At 38.3% G+C, this 18510-nt stretch overlaps 1 protein-coding gene across 2 annotated transcripts in view; it reads left to right on the top strand.

Moving 5' to 3' along the window:
* WDR37 (WD repeat domain 37) overlaps nucleotides 1-18510 on the top strand; it is a 42607-nt gene that overhangs the window by 20150 nt on the left and 3947 nt on the right. For both annotated transcript variants that reach the window (XM_068173909.1, XM_068173902.1), the window contains 7 exons: nucleotides 644-715; nucleotides 1609-1653; nucleotides 3309-3385; nucleotides 5102-5339; nucleotides 5861-6002; nucleotides 16914-17048; nucleotides 17722-17836. In XM_068173909.1, the coding sequence (XP_068030010.1) occupies nucleotides 644-715; nucleotides 1609-1653; nucleotides 3309-3385; nucleotides 5102-5339; nucleotides 5861-6002; nucleotides 16914-17048; nucleotides 17722-17836 (824 nt within the window). The remainder of the gene's footprint in view (nucleotides 1-643; nucleotides 716-1608; nucleotides 1654-3308; nucleotides 3386-5101; nucleotides 5340-5860; nucleotides 6003-16913; nucleotides 17049-17721; nucleotides 17837-18510) is intronic.

Below are 18510 nucleotides of genomic sequence, written 5' to 3'. Positions count from 1 at the left end.
CAGACCAGAAATCTCTGCTTCTTGAATTGAACTGTTACAATTTTTGTGTGCCTGCTGAGGGGGCACATTTTTTCTTTGTGTGGGACATCTTGTCTTTGTCCTGATTTGGACAAAGGAAGATGACTTGGAAGCCGTTCTCCAATTCAGCTTTAAGCTTTAAGCTTTATTTTTGGGTGTGGCAGGATAAAGGAGTGGCATTTTGAGTGATTTCCTTTTTAAATTAATTTTTTTAGTGCTCTGCAATGACCTGTATGCACTTGGGATTTCCAAGTAGGAAGTAAATAGATTGTGCATAGAATTCCTGTTTGTAGTGGCTGCCTTTTTCACCATGGAATGCTTTCTCTTTTTTTTTTTTTTTTCCTGAGTTTCATGATACACAGCTGGAACATTATACAGAATTTGCCTTTCAATTTGCCTTGCTGCAAATTAATCTGATTAGGACAGCACCTTTACTTTTTGGGAGAGATATATACAATGATAAGAAAATGTTAGGTTTTGTATATAAGGTGGCAGTCAAGAGTTCTACATTTAAAATCTATTTCATATGGTATGTGCTACAGTGGAAGATAACTTGTTTGTTGAAAGGGTAAAAATGAAAAACATATGCTTTTAACTATTTACAGATGCTTTTTAATCTTTGTAGATCACACTGCTTTGCTGTGGAGCATAGAAACAGGGAAGTGCCTTGTCAAGTATGTAGGGCATGTCGGCTCAGGTAAGATAAGGGCATGTTGTGAAAACTGGGAACAGAGCATGGGAGGGGAAATGTGTTTTGGCCAGCTACAGAAATGTTTATTGTGGTTTCACTTGCAGGTTTGCCAACAACATTAACAAGTCAATTGTGAAGTTCCACTAATTTTCATACAGAGAAAGTTTTGTAATATGATTCTTTATTGGAGAGGCACATTAAGACAGTTCTGCAAATGCTAAATGAATAAACAAGTCCATATAAAGAAATTTACAGGCACAGTTACGACACTCAGAACTCATTGTGGTCTTGTGCATGTGGAGAACAAAAGAAGCTTATATAAGCAGAAATTAGCTGTCTTGCAGGATCTGTGTTATATTTGGGTTAGAACTACAGATGCTAGGTGAATATCTTTTTGCACTTCTTTGTTTAAGATCTCATATATAATTTGCTGCATAATGCAAAGATCTTGTTTTTAAGACAGTTAATTAAATATAGGTATTTGTCCTTCTTTATACCAGTATGAACATTGTGGAAACTGTTTTTTAAACCCCTCTTTGGGTGGGGAGGTGCAGTGCAGTGAGTGTCTTTGATGTTAATTTTTGGTGTCCAATTTGAATTCTCTTTATGGAATTCCAGAGCATTATCCCCTGTCAGTTTTGAATGTGGTTTGTTTATCCTCTCTAACATGAACCACTTGTACTAGATTCAGGAAATAACTTGCTAGAAAATGTGTTGTTGTATGTATTATCAATTGTAGCTGCTTTCCTTGATACTACACTTTCATAGCACCTAAAAGATTCTTAATAAAAATTGCTGAAAGTTTAAGACAACTTGATTTTTCAATGCTTTTAATGATAAAATATTGTGAAAGAATTATTTTACTGTACTGACTTAAAACTTTGCTTTGTTTCATACAGTAAACTCCATAAAGTTTCATCCCACTGAGCAAGTGGCTCTTACAGGTATGTAAAGTTTTTTCATATGTTAATCTTGATGGAAAATAAGTGTAGTTTGCTAGTTTGTTCTGGTTGTATCCTCTCTCCGTATTGCTTGTCAGCATCCTTGTTGATTAAATTATATTTCTATTTGAAGGCATAACAAATCAGAGCTAGATCTTGCCATCTGTGTTTTTCATGTCATGTTGTCATTTGTGCTTGCCTGCTCCAAACCAGACACTTAAAATCATCCATCAGGTGAATGTTCTGGAATTCATCCCAGAGTACTCAAAGAACTAGTGGGTGTTATGGCAGGATACCTCCTGATTACCTACCAAAGTTCTTGGGAGTCTGGAGAAGTACCTTCTGACTTGTGTTACTCCAATATTACAAGAAGGGTGTGAGAAAAGACCAGTGGAACTAGAGACCTGTTAATTTAATCTCAGTTCCTGAAAAAAATATGGAGATTATACTGGGTACTGCTGAAAGGCATTTAAAGAATAATGCAGTCATCAGGCACTGTCAACATGGGTTCACAAAGGGATGGTCCTGTGTGATTTATTTGACATCCTTCTAGGATAAGGTCACCTGCCTAGTGGATGAAGATGTGGTGGATTAAGTTTTTCTGGTTTTTAGTAAGGGTTTTGGTACTGTCCTTCACAGTGTTGTTCTGGACAAGTTGTCCAGCTGTGGGATGAGCTGGTTCACGGTGTGCAGTGTGGGCTGCTGGCTGAAGGGCAGAGCTCAAAGGGCTGTAGTAAATGGGGCTGTGTCTGCCTGGCAGAGGCTCACCAGTGGTGTTCCTCAGGAATCGATTCTAGGGCCAGCCCTGTTCAACAGATTTATCAGTGACCTGGATGCAGGAGTTGAATGCATCATTAGCAAGTTTGTTGGTGATATCAAACTGGGAGGTGCTGCTGATTCTCGTGAGGGACAGGAGGCCTTTCAGAGGGATCCAAATAAGTGAGAGCACTGGGTGATGATTAAAGGGATGAAATTTAACAAGTTCCAGTGCTGGATGCTGCAGCTAAAACAGAGTAATGTTGAGCACAAGTATAAGTTGGGCTGGAGAGCAGTTCTAATCCTGCAGGATTAGAACATGCTTGTTCTTACCATAGCAAGGACAATCTTGAGTTTGTCCTTAGTTAATAATAAGTCTATTTTAAACAGATGGAGTTAAAATCACATGGTGCCTTCTGAGCTGTAAACTGCCACTAGTTAAGCTGAGTTGTTTAAGGCAGAAGAGGAATAGCTTCACACTTGCTATTTTGGGTTTCTCATTAAAACCATGATAAAAACATTTAATGGAAGAAATCATTGAATAAAGAACCCCAGTATTTTGAGAAACAGTAAATGAATATCTGGTGATGTATTAAGTGCCTTCTTCAAATGCTACCTATTGAGCAGTGGTGAGATTCATGTTCTGATGTGTAGTATTCAAGTGCATGTTTCACTGTAGGAATGATTAGTTTGGGAGCTGCTTATATCTTGCATAATGAGTTATGTTTGAGATGTTGAGACTTGTTTACCATAAAGTTCATAATGGTGTCTATTAGGAAAAGATGCAGCTTAGTATTGCTAAATGTAATATTAAAGCCTGTTTTTATTGCTCATGGAAATATTCTTACTTATTCTCTCTCTCTCTCTCTCTCTTTTTTTATTGCTTCTCTTCCCCTGTGCAGCATCTGGAGACCAGACAGCTCACATCTGGAGATACATCATACAGTTGCCTACACCTCAGCCAACTGCAGACTGCAATGTAAGCAATCAGCTTGCTGCAACTAAAATAATTACACAGCAATTTCATCAGATGCAAGTTTTATGATAAAACTGAATGTTAAATTTTCATATAATTAAAATATTACATGATTTCAGGACTGACAAAAGTGTGATTTTAAATTTTTAGTTTATCAGCTGCATTTCAGCTTTTCTTTGAAAATAGACTCCATGTTTTCAGAAGCATTTGGTGCAGAATAGAATTTACCATTTCAAGTAGATGAATTGACTTTTTGTTCAAGGTACTAAATGTGTAAATGAACTGTAAATGAACAGTCAAATAACATATTTTTTTAATAATGAAGTTCTTTTAAAATTGGTTATATTTTTGCAGTGCACCTGTATTAGCTATGGTTGCTGTGGATTGAAAACTGATGTTAAAGACTTGTAATTTTGGCATTTATTTGAGTCTTCATTGATTTCTAATCAACCCCTGCCAGCACACATCACACTGTCTGATTTTGTTGTCCCCAGGCCTTTATTTAGTCAGTATTTACTTTAAAGTATAAACCTGTCAAATGCTTATTTTACTTAAAAAGCACCCTTACTAAATTGTGAAGAAAACAATTTATAGCATGAGCTTCTCATGCAAGAGTGGCAAGAGTTGACAGTTTAATATGAGATAGGTTTCTGAATGGAAAATATTTGATTCAGTTTATTTGATTTTTCATTTCCATTTTGAAAGAAAATACTAATATTATCTTTTCCATCCCAAGTAACATAAAAGAAAGATGTTTTTGTCTTGTGTAAGTGTAAAAGGAGTTCAGAGAATGATGTTTAAGAATGAGCAAAAGAATTTATTTTGTGTCCTGTTTACATCAGCACTGCATGATCACTGTGTATGGACCAACAGACAAATATTGCTGTAGTGATTTGATTTTTAATGGATAAATATATGTCTGTAAATTACTGTCTTCCCAAAGATTGACATAGTCATTGTCCTCTTAGATGTTTCCTACCTTTAAAAATTGAAAGGAGAAAAGGCCCTTGATAATGTGCTGCCATGAAACTCTAGGGTAATGCACTTACCAGATAGTAAAGGGGACCAATACTCAGAGCTAAAGCATTTGGAGGAGATTTTAAAATCAAGTAGAAACATAGAATTATTTACATTGGAAAGAATCTCTTAAGATCATCAAGTCCAGTTGTTAATCCATCACTGTCACAGCTCTCCACTAAACCATGTCCTTATGGGTGACATCTGCACATCTTTTAAATACCCCCAGGGAGGTTGATTTCACCACTTCCCTGGCTTGATAACCTTTTTGGTGAAGAAATTTTTCCTAATATCCAGTCTAAACATGCCCTGGTGCAACTTGAGGACACTTCCTCTTGTCCTATCACTTGTTCCTTGGGAGAAGAGACTGACACCCACCTGGCTGCACTGTCTATTCAGGGAGTTGTAGAGAGCAATGAGGTCTCCCCTGAGCCTCATTTTCTCCAGGCTGAACAACTCCAGTTCCCTCAGCTGCACATCAGCAAGTTGTTAAAAGGAGGTATTAAAACTGCATTTATCTTACTGGTTATATTCCTTCAACTAAGTTTGTGATAGTGAGTACTGGAGTAGGCTGGGTGCAGCAGAATTAATTCACTCACATTCACATTAAGGGGTTTGGGAAGCATTTACACTGCAAAATGTAACTTAGAGACATTCCTTCCCTTTTATTCTGCATCTTTTTTTTTCCCTTGCATTTTACAGCAAATGTCTGGAGAAGATGAAGTTGAAATCTCAGATAAAGATGAACCTGATGGAGATGGAGATGGTTCCAGTGATTGCCCCACTGTCAGAGCCCCATTAACTTCACTGAAAAGCCACCAAGGAGTGGTCATAGCAGCTGACTGGCTTGTTGGGGGGAAGCAAGCCGTGACAGCATCGTGGGACAGGACAGCAAATCTGTATGATGTAGAGACTTCTGAACTTGTCCATTCTCTTACAGGTATTTGTTCACTCACAAAAAAAAATGAAATTGATAGTTTGTTTTTACAGGAGGGATTTTTTGTAGATACTAAACCATTGAGGAAAGAAAATTGTTTCTCTGGAGCAGGATGTGAGTGTGTACCATTTGCTGCTCAGTGCTGTAATAGTTTTTAAAACTGCAGTCTTGTAAGTCCCCTGAGCATGAATTTGTCTTCTTTTGAGCTTATTATTTAACCTATGAAAAAATAGTTGTTTAAATGGAATGTACCCAAATTTTAGTTCTTGCAAAAGGCTTTTGCTGTGTTCATGGTGTGTTAAGCAGCAATAACCTACACTACTGAATGTGAAATAAGTAGTGTGGTTTTTGCCTTCAAATACATTCCTAAACTTTTACAGCAGTAACAGGATTAAAGTTCAGAATGATCGTTACTCCTTTCTGTTTGGGAAAAAGAGAAGAATCATCAGCATGTCATTCCAAGCGTATGTGGAAATTGAAAGTCTTATTTTCACTACCTTACATGTTCTCGTGTGTGATTGTAGGGCACGACCAAGAGCTCACGCATTGTTGTACGCATCCCACCCAGCGTCTCGTGGTGACGTCGTCCCGCGACACCACCTTCCGTCTGTGGGATTTCAGAGATCCTTCTATCCATTCTGTGAATGTCTTTCAGGGCCACACAGAGTAAGTGACAGCTCCTTCACAGAGGTTTTCTCAAGTTTGAAAAGTTGCAAATCTGCCCAGAGCTATTCCTGTGTGCTTTTTGAGGTACTGAGTTCATTCCTGTTTTATGAGACTGATTTTCACAAAAACCCCAATTGTCCTCCTTCAAATGTAGCACAGCAGTACTTAATTTCCAAAACAGCAGCCAGGGCTCTTGGTGTGCTATTGCTCATATGGTAAGTCTTGATAAAAATTGTTACAATTAAAGGTAATTTAAGGTATGAGGTTCTTTTAGGCACTGGTTATGCTTGCAGTTTGGGGTTATTGCTGTAATGCAGTGGATCAGGCAGATTGCCTCTGCTTGTCTTGATACTCACTGTGAAGTAAAGGTTACTCCTTTGAAACCCGTGGATAAAAAAGGATTAATTTTTACTTTTAAAAGCTTCTAATTTTTACATAAAATAAGAACTAAAAGCACAGGCACTGATTGCCATGTTCTGTCAAAACAGTGATTCTGATGTAACATTTTTAGTTACCAATTTAGGCTTTATGTTATTATACTGACTACTGTTGAACACGGACAAATGTAGTCCTGAGAATCTGTGTTCTGGTGTTTACTTAACTTTCTGGTTTTTGGAGCTCTGATACATGGAAAAAGCATGTGTAACTTGAAAATACTTTACCCAAGGAAGCCAATCTTTTCTTGACTTGTGAATGTGTAAGCTTTTCTGTTTCAGAAAAAAATTCACCTCCCTTCTAGAGCATAAAAAATTATTGTTAATCCTAGTTCAAAATAGAAACCCCAGATGTTTATTCACATTTCTGGTTTTTGTTAATTGTGTAATTTACATTAATTGAGTTTCAGTACCCTCTTTTTAATTTTCTCAGCAATTGACTAGCCTACATTGACTAACCAAAAACCTCTTTAACCCCCTCTGCCCTGGACTCCTGAGCTTGATAAATTACTTGGTGCTTCACAATCGTCCTGTATATGTGGCCATCTTCTCCTGATAGAGCAGTAAGCTTGATTTTGTGGCCTACATCCTAGAATTGTTTAATCTCATTACTTTTGTATTCTTCTGTCACTTTTCCTGGAATGTTTTATAAAGTTGTAAGGGTTTGTATACATTGGTTCTTGCATTTGTCCCCAAGGTGATTAACTGCTTTGTCTCAGGATGTTTTTTTAGAGAAATGACCAAGACTGACACTTGTGTTTCCCCATATATTTGCTGAGACCAAATCTTGGGTGATGGTGCATACTGTAAAAACTGTTAGCTGGTGTTTTGGCTTCTATTGCTGAGACCTATAAACTAGCAGATTTTATGTTTTAGGAATGGAATAGACCTTGTGCATCCTCTTCAGTCACTCTTACTCTAGCTTTTAATTGTCTTCATATTTCTTCTGCTGTATCATCCGTCTCTGTTTTGTACTTTGAATGTATGAGTTTTTAGTATTGACATAGGCTTTTTCACCAAATACACCCTATGATATAAATTTGATGGTCTCAAAACTGATTTTACTTTTCAGTGGTGGGGGCTGCTGAGGTCTCTCATTTATGGAAGGTGTAATTCTGCTACAGAAGGTGTTTCACTGATGGATGCAGACAGAGCAGACATGGAGGGGTTGATATTTTTGCAGTTGAGACACACATTAAGGAATTTTATTTTTGTTCTTTTATTGTGCTGCCTACTGGCAAAATATTTTTAAATCACCCTCTAATCAACACTGCAACAATCTCTTCACATTAGCACCATAGAAGAAACAGTTTGTTTTTTTTTTTTTTTTGGCTTTTCTGAATATCTGTTTGAATAATTTGCCAAGTATTTAATATTTTGATAGGCCCTTGGCATCAGTTCTGTAAATTGGATGTTACAGTCGTTAACACTGGTGATTTAAAGTCCTCTACCGTAAGTTTTATCACCCTCTGGCTGAGTAGTACCTTATGAGTCTGGCGCTCAGAGAGCAGCTATTTTTTTCACCAGATCGGCTCCCAGTGCGCTGTGCCAGTGTAACTGGATGCCAGTCGCGTCAGTCCTGCGGCCAGCGTCCCGTGTTTGTCGTGTCGTACGCCCGAGAGCTCCTTGCCCGCCGTCCCTTCCTCGCGGCGCAGCCGCTCACCAGCAGGTGGCAGCACCGAGGCAGCGCTGCGCTCGCAGCCGCCTCTATTAGCCTTAAGGAGCGACGCTGAAGCGGGACTCGCAGTGGCTCCTTGTCGTGCAGAAACTAAAACTGATGCTGATGTGTTGAGAGACTAAAGAATCCTGTTACAGACAGAGTATATAAAGCTTTTATAGAGTTAATTGATGTCAAAAAATGAAGAGTTGCAGTGCATTGTCCTGTATGTCAAAGTGATGGTGTGTCGTCATCTATGAGAGATCATTTGTATATTAAGTGGACTAAGAAATCACCTTTCATTTTAGTGTCCTGAACATAGCTTTATTAAAAGCAGAATGTATTTTATCATCTACTACTAAGACAGTTTAAGAAAATAAATTCTCTTCCAGTAAGGCCAGAAGGAATCGTTGTGATCAACCTGTCTTGAGCTGCTTGCATTGGTAACTGTTTTGAATTAAGAGGTAATTTTTGAATTGCCAGCTGTATGTTAGGTTGTTCCAGTGGAAAAGATTTCAACTAACCTCTTGGCAAATTCTATAAGTTGCTTGTTTAACTTCCCTGTTAAACTTTTTGTGCCTCCCTCGTCTGCCTAGCTTCAGATTCATCATGTGGTTTTTTCATCTTCGAGATCTTTGTTTCTTATGTTAATTATGGAAATTTCCTGTATTTTCTTCTTGTATTTTCTCTTCTTATTTACAAGTTACCTAATTTGCCTCAAAGTGTGTTTCTAAGTATATTTTGACATTTTATAGACTAAGTATAGTACATTGATAGTACTTTTGCCCTTCAAGCCTGCATTCAGCTGAGGTCTTTTTCAAAGTTGTATCTTACCATGGAAGTTTCCAGCTCTGTAAACATTGCTTGTTTACATTTTTCATATATATGCATGTTGGTATGAATATGACTGTTTCAGTTCAATAAATGACTTCTTTGCCTGTGCCCTGCTCACATTGTAGTAAAAGTATCTTGTCACTTACTGCTTTAGATCTGCCATGCCCCCAGTTCATCTCACTTACTTATTCTTTACTGATGAAAAAAATATGAAATGGCGTGGAAATAAGACTGATGTTTGCTTAAATATAAATATTTTTTATTTTCTGGTTCTGTATGTGCACCAATAGGAATTTGTCTTGTTAGTGCTGTGAATCCCCAGTCACATCCCTATATGAAGAGTTTAACAGAGGCCTGGGAAAAGATTACATTTATGTTATAATCCAGGCACTAACTTGTGGCCTTTAACTAAATTGATCTCCTGAGTTAAAGCCTCCAAAAATCATACTGGTGACTCATATTCCAATATCTTTTTTTCAGCAGATACTGCTTTGAAATACATGATTGATAATAACAGCTGTTCTCCTACTGAGAAATTATTCAATTTAGAGGTTATTGATTAGAGCTCTTCAAACTGAACTAAGGTTTTGTTCTGTGGAGCAAAAATGGTTCTGGCATCTACATGGCAGTTTTCACTCCACTTCACTTGTGCTTTCCTTTGCTGACACCTGCACAGCCCATCTAGTCCCAGCTGTGAAGGCCTTGCTTTTCCCAACACGGTGGCCTGGTTGAGTGACTCTGGTGTTGACATGCTCTTGAATATCTGCTCGATGAGTTTTTCTGTCCCTTTAAGCACTCTGCATGTGCTGGGGTGTGTCTTGATGTGTGGAGCCTTCTAAAATGTTCTGCTGGAAATGTTTACCATTTGTAGCTTAAAAAAAAAATCTTAGTCTATACAGATCTATCCAGTACTTTACAGATTTTATACATTTGTTCTGACAGTTTAGTAACACAGGAAATAAATTAATCCCCTGTGGGCAACAGAATGTTTGTTAGCTGGTGGATTCCTATACAGTGTTTAAACTACAGCTTTTGCTATACATTTGAAGTATATTGATACTTATATGCAGCTGAAAAATTACTTGGTAAATAATAAAGGGTTTTGTTTTCTTTAATGACTGTCAGAGGTACACCGTGGTTGGGGACATTGCTCTTGAAATGCTTGAAAAAAAATATGCAGGGCTTCCAAGTCTGTACTTGCAAATACCATCCTTCAAAGAATAAAGTGATATCTTCAGAAGCAGCTTTGGGTTGCTATCCTTAAGTGAATATCCTTTGTTAATGCTTTTTGGTTGTTCAGTAGGTATGCACCACTTTGCCATGGCAATTGAATGCATTTTCAGCTTTAAAAACCCCCATAAATTGGAGTGGGTACTTTTGTCCTAGCCCCAAAAAAATAAGAAGTTTATTTACTACTTTTCATATTTACTGATCCTTGTGGCTAAATTGGGCCAGTGCATCAAGCATGAATGTGTGTTAGCTGTGGAATCTGTATGTGTGTTACTTTCTGGGCAAACTCAGGAAAAAAATTGCTGATCATGGATCTTCTGTTATTTCTTACAAAGAGCTTATAGCTCTTTTGGACTGCAGCATATTCCATCTCCTTTCACTCTGTTTGTTTGGCTCTAAGAGACCAGAAGGGAAAGTTCCTGTTCATTTGCTGCCTGTATGTCTCTGAATGTGCCAGCTGAATGGTGAGTTGTGCTTCATCCTGAGAACTTCAAAATTAGAGAATTGCAAATATGTTTTGTTTCAACTTTATGTTTTCCAACTCCTATGCTTGCTGAAGAATCTTCATTAAAAATACAAAAATTACTAAGCAGCTGCTGATTAAGATACTGGGCTGAATTCTGACATTTAGTGAATTGAGAGTTAATGTCAAAATGGCATTCTGTTTCAAGAGACTAGTAATTGCTTCAGTTTTTGTGGGCACTTGGGTTTGCCAAGGTCACCTGGTTTTCTCGGATTCTTGGGTCTGCAAGATTTAATTCTCATATCTTATTTGTGTCTGTTTTGAATATATTCTTGAAAGAGCAAGTCATGGCAGGGGGAGAAGTGCCTTTTCTCCAGGCACCAATGTCATTAGACATCCCTGTTGGAAGCAGTCTTATTCTAGATGTGCCCAGTATTGCAAGGTCACTGCTACGTATTCTTATTCAACCACACTTTCTTGGTGAAGTTAAAGCATGTGTAGATGTAGTCCTGAAAAGGCAGGCTTTGCACCTTTGACTGAATCTGGGCTTGGGCTTTTAGTTAAAACCTTTTGTGCCAAACAAAATGTAACCAGTTGGATGCTATCAGTGCTGTTTGATCAGTCTAACACATCTGTTCTTTTCAAGATAGTCCTCTTCTTGCTTCAGTTATTAATGACTTTAGTGATGCTTTGTCTGCCATTTTTTCTGTTGTTTCTCATCAGAGAATGCCTTAGGCAGTCCCCATGTGTGGATAGCTCAATCTAGCTTCTGTAAGAAATGCAAAATTTTTGTGATGAAACATTCAGTTTTCTTCCCAAGCCTCACTGATTAACTAGATGGTTCTGATATTGCTATTAATATTCCTACCTTATTTTGTCTGCTGAGGGACATTTTCCTCTTGCATTTCATTTAAAAAAGACTCCAAACTTGCATTTCACACACTGTTCTGATCCTACATTTGCATTTTGAATATTCTTTAAATGAAGATTATGGCCTGGGCTCAAAGCTTTTGGGTTAGCTTTTTTGAAATGCTTCTAGTGCTTCTGGACATTTTTACGAAACCTTTTGGTTTACATTTACTGCATAGATTTAACAGAGCATGATAAGAATTCAGTGGTTTTTTTAGACTTGTTAGCAGCCTTAATAACTGATAGCTCAGGGATCCAGCTTTGAATGTGCCTCACTTCCCTTGCTGAGTGTTTCTTCATAGATCTGTTTCAGGACAGACTAGGGCCTGCACATTTTACATGCCTTCAGCCCATCCAAGTTACCACTTCTTGCTCTCTGGCACAGCTTGAATTCCCAGTTTTCTCTTCTAACATTCTGCCAACCTGATACTGGCATAGAGTTATCAAAGTGCTCTCTACAGCTCCCTGAAAGGAGGTTGTAGCCAGGCCAGTCTCTTCTCCCAGGCAGCCAGGACAAGAGGAAATGGTCTCAAGCTGCTGGGGAGGTTTGGGTTGGACATTAGGAGGAATTTCTTCACAGAAAGGGTGATTAGACATTGGAATGGGCTGCCCAGGGAGGTGGTGGAGTCACTGTCCCGGGAGGTGTTTAAGGGCAAACTGGATGTGGCACTCAGTGCCATGGTCCGGTCGACACGGTGGTGTTTGATCGGAGGGTGGACTCGATGACCTCAGAGCTCTTTTCCAACCTAAATCATTCTGTGTTTCTGTAATTCCTTCATGGTATGTTCTTACCGTTTTTTAAGTTGCAGAAAAAAGCTCTGCTGATATTTGGAGATAAATCCACAGATAGACTTTGGGAATTAAGGGGAATGATGTGTGTAGCTCTTGCTGGAATCAAGTGCTTATAGCATTTCTGAAACCTGAATGCACTCAAATGTGGAGTTCTGGTGGGTTCCTTACCTGGGCCTCTTGTGGCCAGTGCCATCTCCTGTTGAGATGGGCAAGGGGGTTGTCCACATCTGGAGGTTTTAGACACAGTTCCTGCCTTCCCCTCAGGCTGCAGACTTCTTGATGTGGGGATATGCTTTATTCCCCTAAAACAAAGGAAACGTGTGCAGAAAATGTGTTATTAAATTGAGCTTCCTTTAGGTTTTGTTTCTCAGTTTTACTACTCAAAATGAGAGGCATATTTGAGTCCTCAAATTTTGCTGCTTGCATATAACTGTAGGTAATTGTATGTATTCAAGTTACCTTGAATAAATTAATCTGAAAGCTCTGGTTTAGTCCATTTTCATCCCACACACAGATTTATGCACTTAGATGCCTGTTCAAGGCCTTGAAAATGTGTTGTCTCCCAGTTCAGTGGTAAATCCCAGTTTAGGTTGCAAATCAGAATGGAAAGAGCAGTGTTAACTTCTTTTTTGGTGCATTGCCAGTGAGAGTTCTGCATCAGCATTTCATGGTCCAACATTTTCAACATTTTTTCTTTCCCCCCTTCCCCTATGTGTGAGATTTCAGCAGATTGTTATGCAAAGCAGTTTTGTGTCTCAGTGTGACTGGGGAGACAGCTGTTGGGCCTAATGAGGAGTGCGAGCACCACAGCATTTCTGGTGATTGAGACCCACGCAGGGAGCAGGATGTTGGAGGCCAGGCAGTGGTGTGTGGTGAGGGAGTGCCACGCTGTCAGCTGGAAGTACACGCTCGGCTGCTCCCTATGACAAGATAAATGAGTTTTGCTGGGGTTTGGCGGAGGCTGAAGCTTTTTTGGAGAATAGTTGTAGCACACCAAACTCCCTGTGGGACCCACAGTTTGAAGTGTCATAAGACTGCTTCCTCTTTGCTTGTTTCTTTCTTTTTTTTCTTTAATGTCCTACAATACTTGTCATCTTTTTGAGTTATTAAAAATCTAATGTCTTCTTGCATTCAATTAACATGGGGGCTGAAGATCTTTTGTTGACACTTTTAATTAATTTAGCCAAGGGGATGTTAACCAGAGTTTTATCTGAGTTAGAACAAACTGAAGACTAATACAAACAAAAATTAAATCTAGCCACATGAAAATAGAGGGAAAAGGCTTTTAATTTTTGTGATATGAATGGGGTTATGGAGGCAGTATTTTTGAAAGGTTATTTGATTATTGGCTCTTCTGTTAACTTCTTTCTTCCAACAGACTTGACATCCCTTTCTTCCTTCTCACCATTCCCCTTTAGTTGGGCTGAAATCTTGGTTTAGTTTACAAATAGGAAGTGGCCTTTCTTCTTGTTATTATTTTGTTTTAATTAAAAAAAACAAATAAACACAAAACTAGGAAAAAAATTGCTGAGATGCATCTGTCATATTAAGAGATGCCCCAGTTGGAGTATCAAAGGAGACAGAATGTAATTTGTACTGCATAAGATCTGTGAGTGCAACTCTTGCTCATGTTTTAAATCAGTAGTGTTGAGCGTGTTTTTGAATTTAGCTGCATGTAATTTTTTAAAAATATGAACCCATTATGTTCCACTGTAAAATAAAATAAAAAAACCCCAAAAAACCAGTTTGTCTTTACTCTGATGAATGAAGTGCTGATAACCCTCCCCAGAGTTGTCAGGTTTGTGAGAATGATACTGTTTTGGCCTTTCTAGACTTGTTGTTAAGTTACTTAAAACTTCAAGCCTTGCAATCCTATTTTGAAAATGAGATGTCTTTGAGAATTGAATTGAGTGTTTCCCTCAGAAGAGTCATGCTTCCTTTTTGTAAAAGCACAGGGAATGTTATTCAGGCATCCATATACTGTTTGCTTTGGAAGTGGGACCAGAATTCTTGGTCATAAACACTGGGTTCAGTAAGAAGTGTTTTTATATTTAGCCATTAATTTCAAAGCTCCTTTTGTAAAAGATTGCTTTCATAGTCCCATGTGCTTGCAGACAGTGCACATCCCAGCCTGCAGGACCTTGCAGGCCCGAGCTGAGGTGAATGGAGAGCTAAGACCACTAAGCACCTTTAAAGTTGCCACTAAAAACAGACCAGCAGCTTTCCCTTTGCCTTTCTATCACTTGCCCTATTTCCAGAGAGCTACAGAAGAATTTAATGGCATTTTTATTTTGCTAACTTTTGCTTGGTGTACCCAGTAATATCTGAACAGTTAAGCTGAAAGAGTAAGTTTAGCTGGAAAGGATTTTGTTATCTTTTGAGAGTCTTTAGAGGAGCAGGAAGGATTGAGCTAACTGGGGTTGGCATTCTGTTTTCCTGGCAATAGTTTTGAATGTTTTAATTTAAAAATGATAAATCTGAGGATTAGAAAACCTTATGTGGTCAAAGAAACTTAACCATGTTTGAAAGTGATAAATGATAAAGCAAAACCAATATGAGATCAAAGAAGTTGGAAAGCTCTTTAAAGTTTTGGAAAAAAAGCACCCAGAAGTGGAGGGTTATTTTAAGACAGTTTCACAATGTATTCCAGCTGTAATTGGAATAAAATGTATGATGGGGAAACATGATCAGATTTGTTTGTTGGCAGCAGAATACTAAAGCGCAGTGTATTCCTTCACCTGGAGATTTTCTATGACTTGAATTCTTTATGGTGGTGTGTGCTAGGAAGTCTCCCAATGTGTGTGGAAATTATGGAGATTGAATAGAGAATTTTAAACTTTGCTTCAAATGTATTGCAGCAGTGTAGAGATGAGTAAACGTCTGAAATTGTTTCTGAGCTTCTTTGTGTAAAGAACTAATGAGACGTGCAGATGTTGGTAAATTTAAAGGAATTTGGGCTGATAGGAGACAAGTTTGGTGGTCAGAACATGCCAGCTGTATTGTGCAGAAGCTTGGCTGCATGAGTGAGTTTTCTTCCCAAATAAGAAGGTGCCTGTTGAAAGAGACTCAGCAGTTGTGGCCCTCATGTATATTTTAACTTTTTGACTTTTTGTTCATAAAGTCCAGAAGATTAGTCGAAGACCTCTTGGTTCTTTCTGTAATCATCTCCCTGGTGGCTTAGCTGCACTCTAATAATGTGTTAGGAAACTTGGTATCATGAATAAAGTGGGCCTTCATCCTAATTAAAACTTAATTTGGTGTCAATTTAAATTAAGAGGCTTGCATAAACTGGTCCATTGTGACCTGGCTTGTGCTAATCTTAATCAGCAGCTTGGATAGGACATGAATTCAAATTTCTGCAGAACAACTAAAGTGACAGTAACAACTGACAACTTAAATTAAAATTACTAAGTTCTAAGAAATTGATGTGCATGACCCAAGTTACAAGATAGGTCATTAAATCAAATCTGTAAAAACAGAATTGAGAAGTCTTCCCTAAAAATGTTTTGTTAGTACATTGTATGGGCAGGAAATAACTGGCTTTGAGTTGGGAATTCACACAATTACAATGAAAATTGTAGTACAAAAGCTTTTTATTGGTTAATATGGAATAAAGGTAAAATATTTAAAAATAATGATAAAATCATCATAGAAATTGATTGAACCCAGTATATTGATGATATACTGTTATCTGAAGCTGTAAAATACAAAGATAATAAAATTCTAAAATAAAATTCTTTATAAAATAGCTTCTGGAAGTAATATGTTGTACTTTCAATTGCTAGAAACATTCCCATGAGTCTTTCTCTGACTGCCCTTGTGCATTTCTAGGCATACTAGGTAAAATTTGAAGAACTGTTTGCTTGTGCTTCTTACTACTACTTGTCATTTTTTAATCTCTCAGACTTTAGCTGCTTGTAAAACAGGACTAGAAATCACAATTAGAGGTTGCTAATTGCTGTAGCTACTGGTAGTGGAGCTATACTGGAGACTTTGTGTGTGGATTACAGCATGCTCATGTGTGTGTACAGAACAGCTTTAGCTACATCTCAGGTGTTCAGGACCTCCTCAGTATCTGTGCAGTGAATGAAAATGTCTGGGATAGTTCTACAGAAATCTTTGGAGGGAAAGAAAAGCTTGGTTACTGATCTCAAATCCCTTTATAAGAAGATTTGTACTCTATGCTACTAATTCATTTGGTGTTGTGTGATAAACCTGCTGGACATTAGTGCAGAACTTCAAATGTGAACTCAGGTTTCAAGACTGGGCTTGTTTAGCTCGTGTCCGAATCAGTGGAATATGAAAGATGCCTCCTGAGTGAGTGAGTCTCTACTTGTTGGGCTGCTTCTCTTAGCACTTGGGCCACTCAAGCCCTGTTCACCTTTAGTGTCATAGCTTCTTGTAAGAATATTTTTTAATTCAAAAATAACTGCTTGGAATTCTAAAATTTCACATTACTCTGCATAAAAAAAAAAGGCAAGCTACATGTGCTAAAGGAAGCATGGGAAAAGGAAGTAAAACTTTAAATCAGATGCTAGTTTAATAAAGAAGTTTAGAGTTTGACATCTTTGTTTTTACTCCTGGTTGTTTAGCACTGTGACATCTGCAGTTTTCACTGTGGGAGACAATGTTGTTTCTGGTAGTGATGACCGTACAGTAAAAGTCTGGGATTTGAAAAACATGAGGTCTCCTATTGCAACGATCCGCACAGATTCTGCAGTCAACAGGTGAGCAGATCTCTGAGTTACTGCTTTGCTTAATTCATGCTTTCTTAATTAATTCTTAATTTCTTTCCCACGTGGGAATGGTTTAAAGCTGTGCCACAGAGGTTTAGACTGGACATTTCTTTCCTGAGAGGGTGGTCAAATCCTGGAACAGGTTTCCTAGAGAAGTGGTTGATATGCCAAGCCTTCCAGTATTTAAGAAGTGTTTGGACAATACCCTTAATAACATGCTTTAAGCTTTGGTCAGGCCTGAATTGGTCAGGTAGATGGACTGGATGATTATTGCAGGTACCTTTCAACTGAAATAATCTATTCTATTAGCTCACTGAATATACATTTATTTTTTGTCCCTGAAATTAAACTTGAGATTTATAAGAATTTGAAAAAGGTCTGAAATGGTTTTATAAAGTGCAGGTGTGATCAACATTAATTTTTAGTAAGTACATAGCTTTTAAGAAATTTTCTATAAGAAAATGCAGATGTTAAGGCTATTTGAGAATCTAGTACAATAGAAAATACTTTAATGGTTCAATATTTTTTTTCTTTTTCCATTTGTGAGTTCTAGCCAGGAAAAATTCAGCTGCATCCCTTCCCATGAGCTTAGATTTGTGCTGTCAGTTTCTGTTTGCCAGGCTTGTTGTTTCCTACCCAGGCTCCTTTTGTTCCTTCTCTGCAGGATTAGCGTGTGCGTTGGCCAGAGGATCATCGCCCTTCCCCACGACAACCGGCAGGTTCGGCTGTTCGACATGTCCGGCGTGCGGCTGGCGCGGCTGCCTCGCAGCAACAGACAGGTACCTGCAGAGCTGCACCTTCAGTGTGCCTGTCCTTCCCCAGGCAAGGTTAAAGTGGCATTTGGTCTCTCTAGCTTAAAGCTGAGCAAATGCTGAACGGCGCTGGTCCGAATAAACATGCTGTTAGTTATTAAAAATAACCAACGTGCCAATGTGAAGCGTTTGAAACGTTTTTATTGGAGTTGGAAATGGTGTTTCAAGTGAATTTCATCGTGATGTTTCCTCTTACTAAAGTGAAACACATATCTACCTTCTCTATGGAATGGAAAAAGTGTGTAGCACTTCTGATGGGTTTTAATGTCTCGATATGAATTGTGTTAGAAAAATGGTTCACTATGAGGTTTAATGGTGATTTTCTCATGGTGATTTTTTTTTTAATTACACAGTGTCTAGCTGGTTTATTCCAAGCTGGATGGGGCTCTGAGTGACCAGGTATACTGGAAAGTGTCCCTGCCCATGGCAGGAAGGTTGGAACCACATGATCTTTAAGGTCCCTTCCAACCCAAACTATTCTGTGATTCTGTGACATAGAAACACAGAGGGAAAAAGTGAGGATCAGCTTGGTGAGCTCACCTTGTATGATTTGGTGATAAATTTTATTTTTTTTCTTCTGTGCTTATTTACATACATTCTAGATACATCCTACCATGTAATAAACCATCCTTGCTGCAGCC

Source organism: Anomalospiza imberbis, chromosome 1 (assembly GCF_031753505.1).
Source record: "Anomalospiza imberbis isolate Cuckoo-Finch-1a 21T00152 chromosome 1, ASM3175350v1, whole genome shotgun sequence".
NCBI lineage: Eukaryota > Metazoa > Chordata > Aves > Passeriformes > Viduidae > Anomalospiza > Anomalospiza imberbis.
The sequence above is the reverse complement of the archived record's forward strand: the minus strand, read 5'-3'. Positions and strand labels throughout refer to the sequence as shown.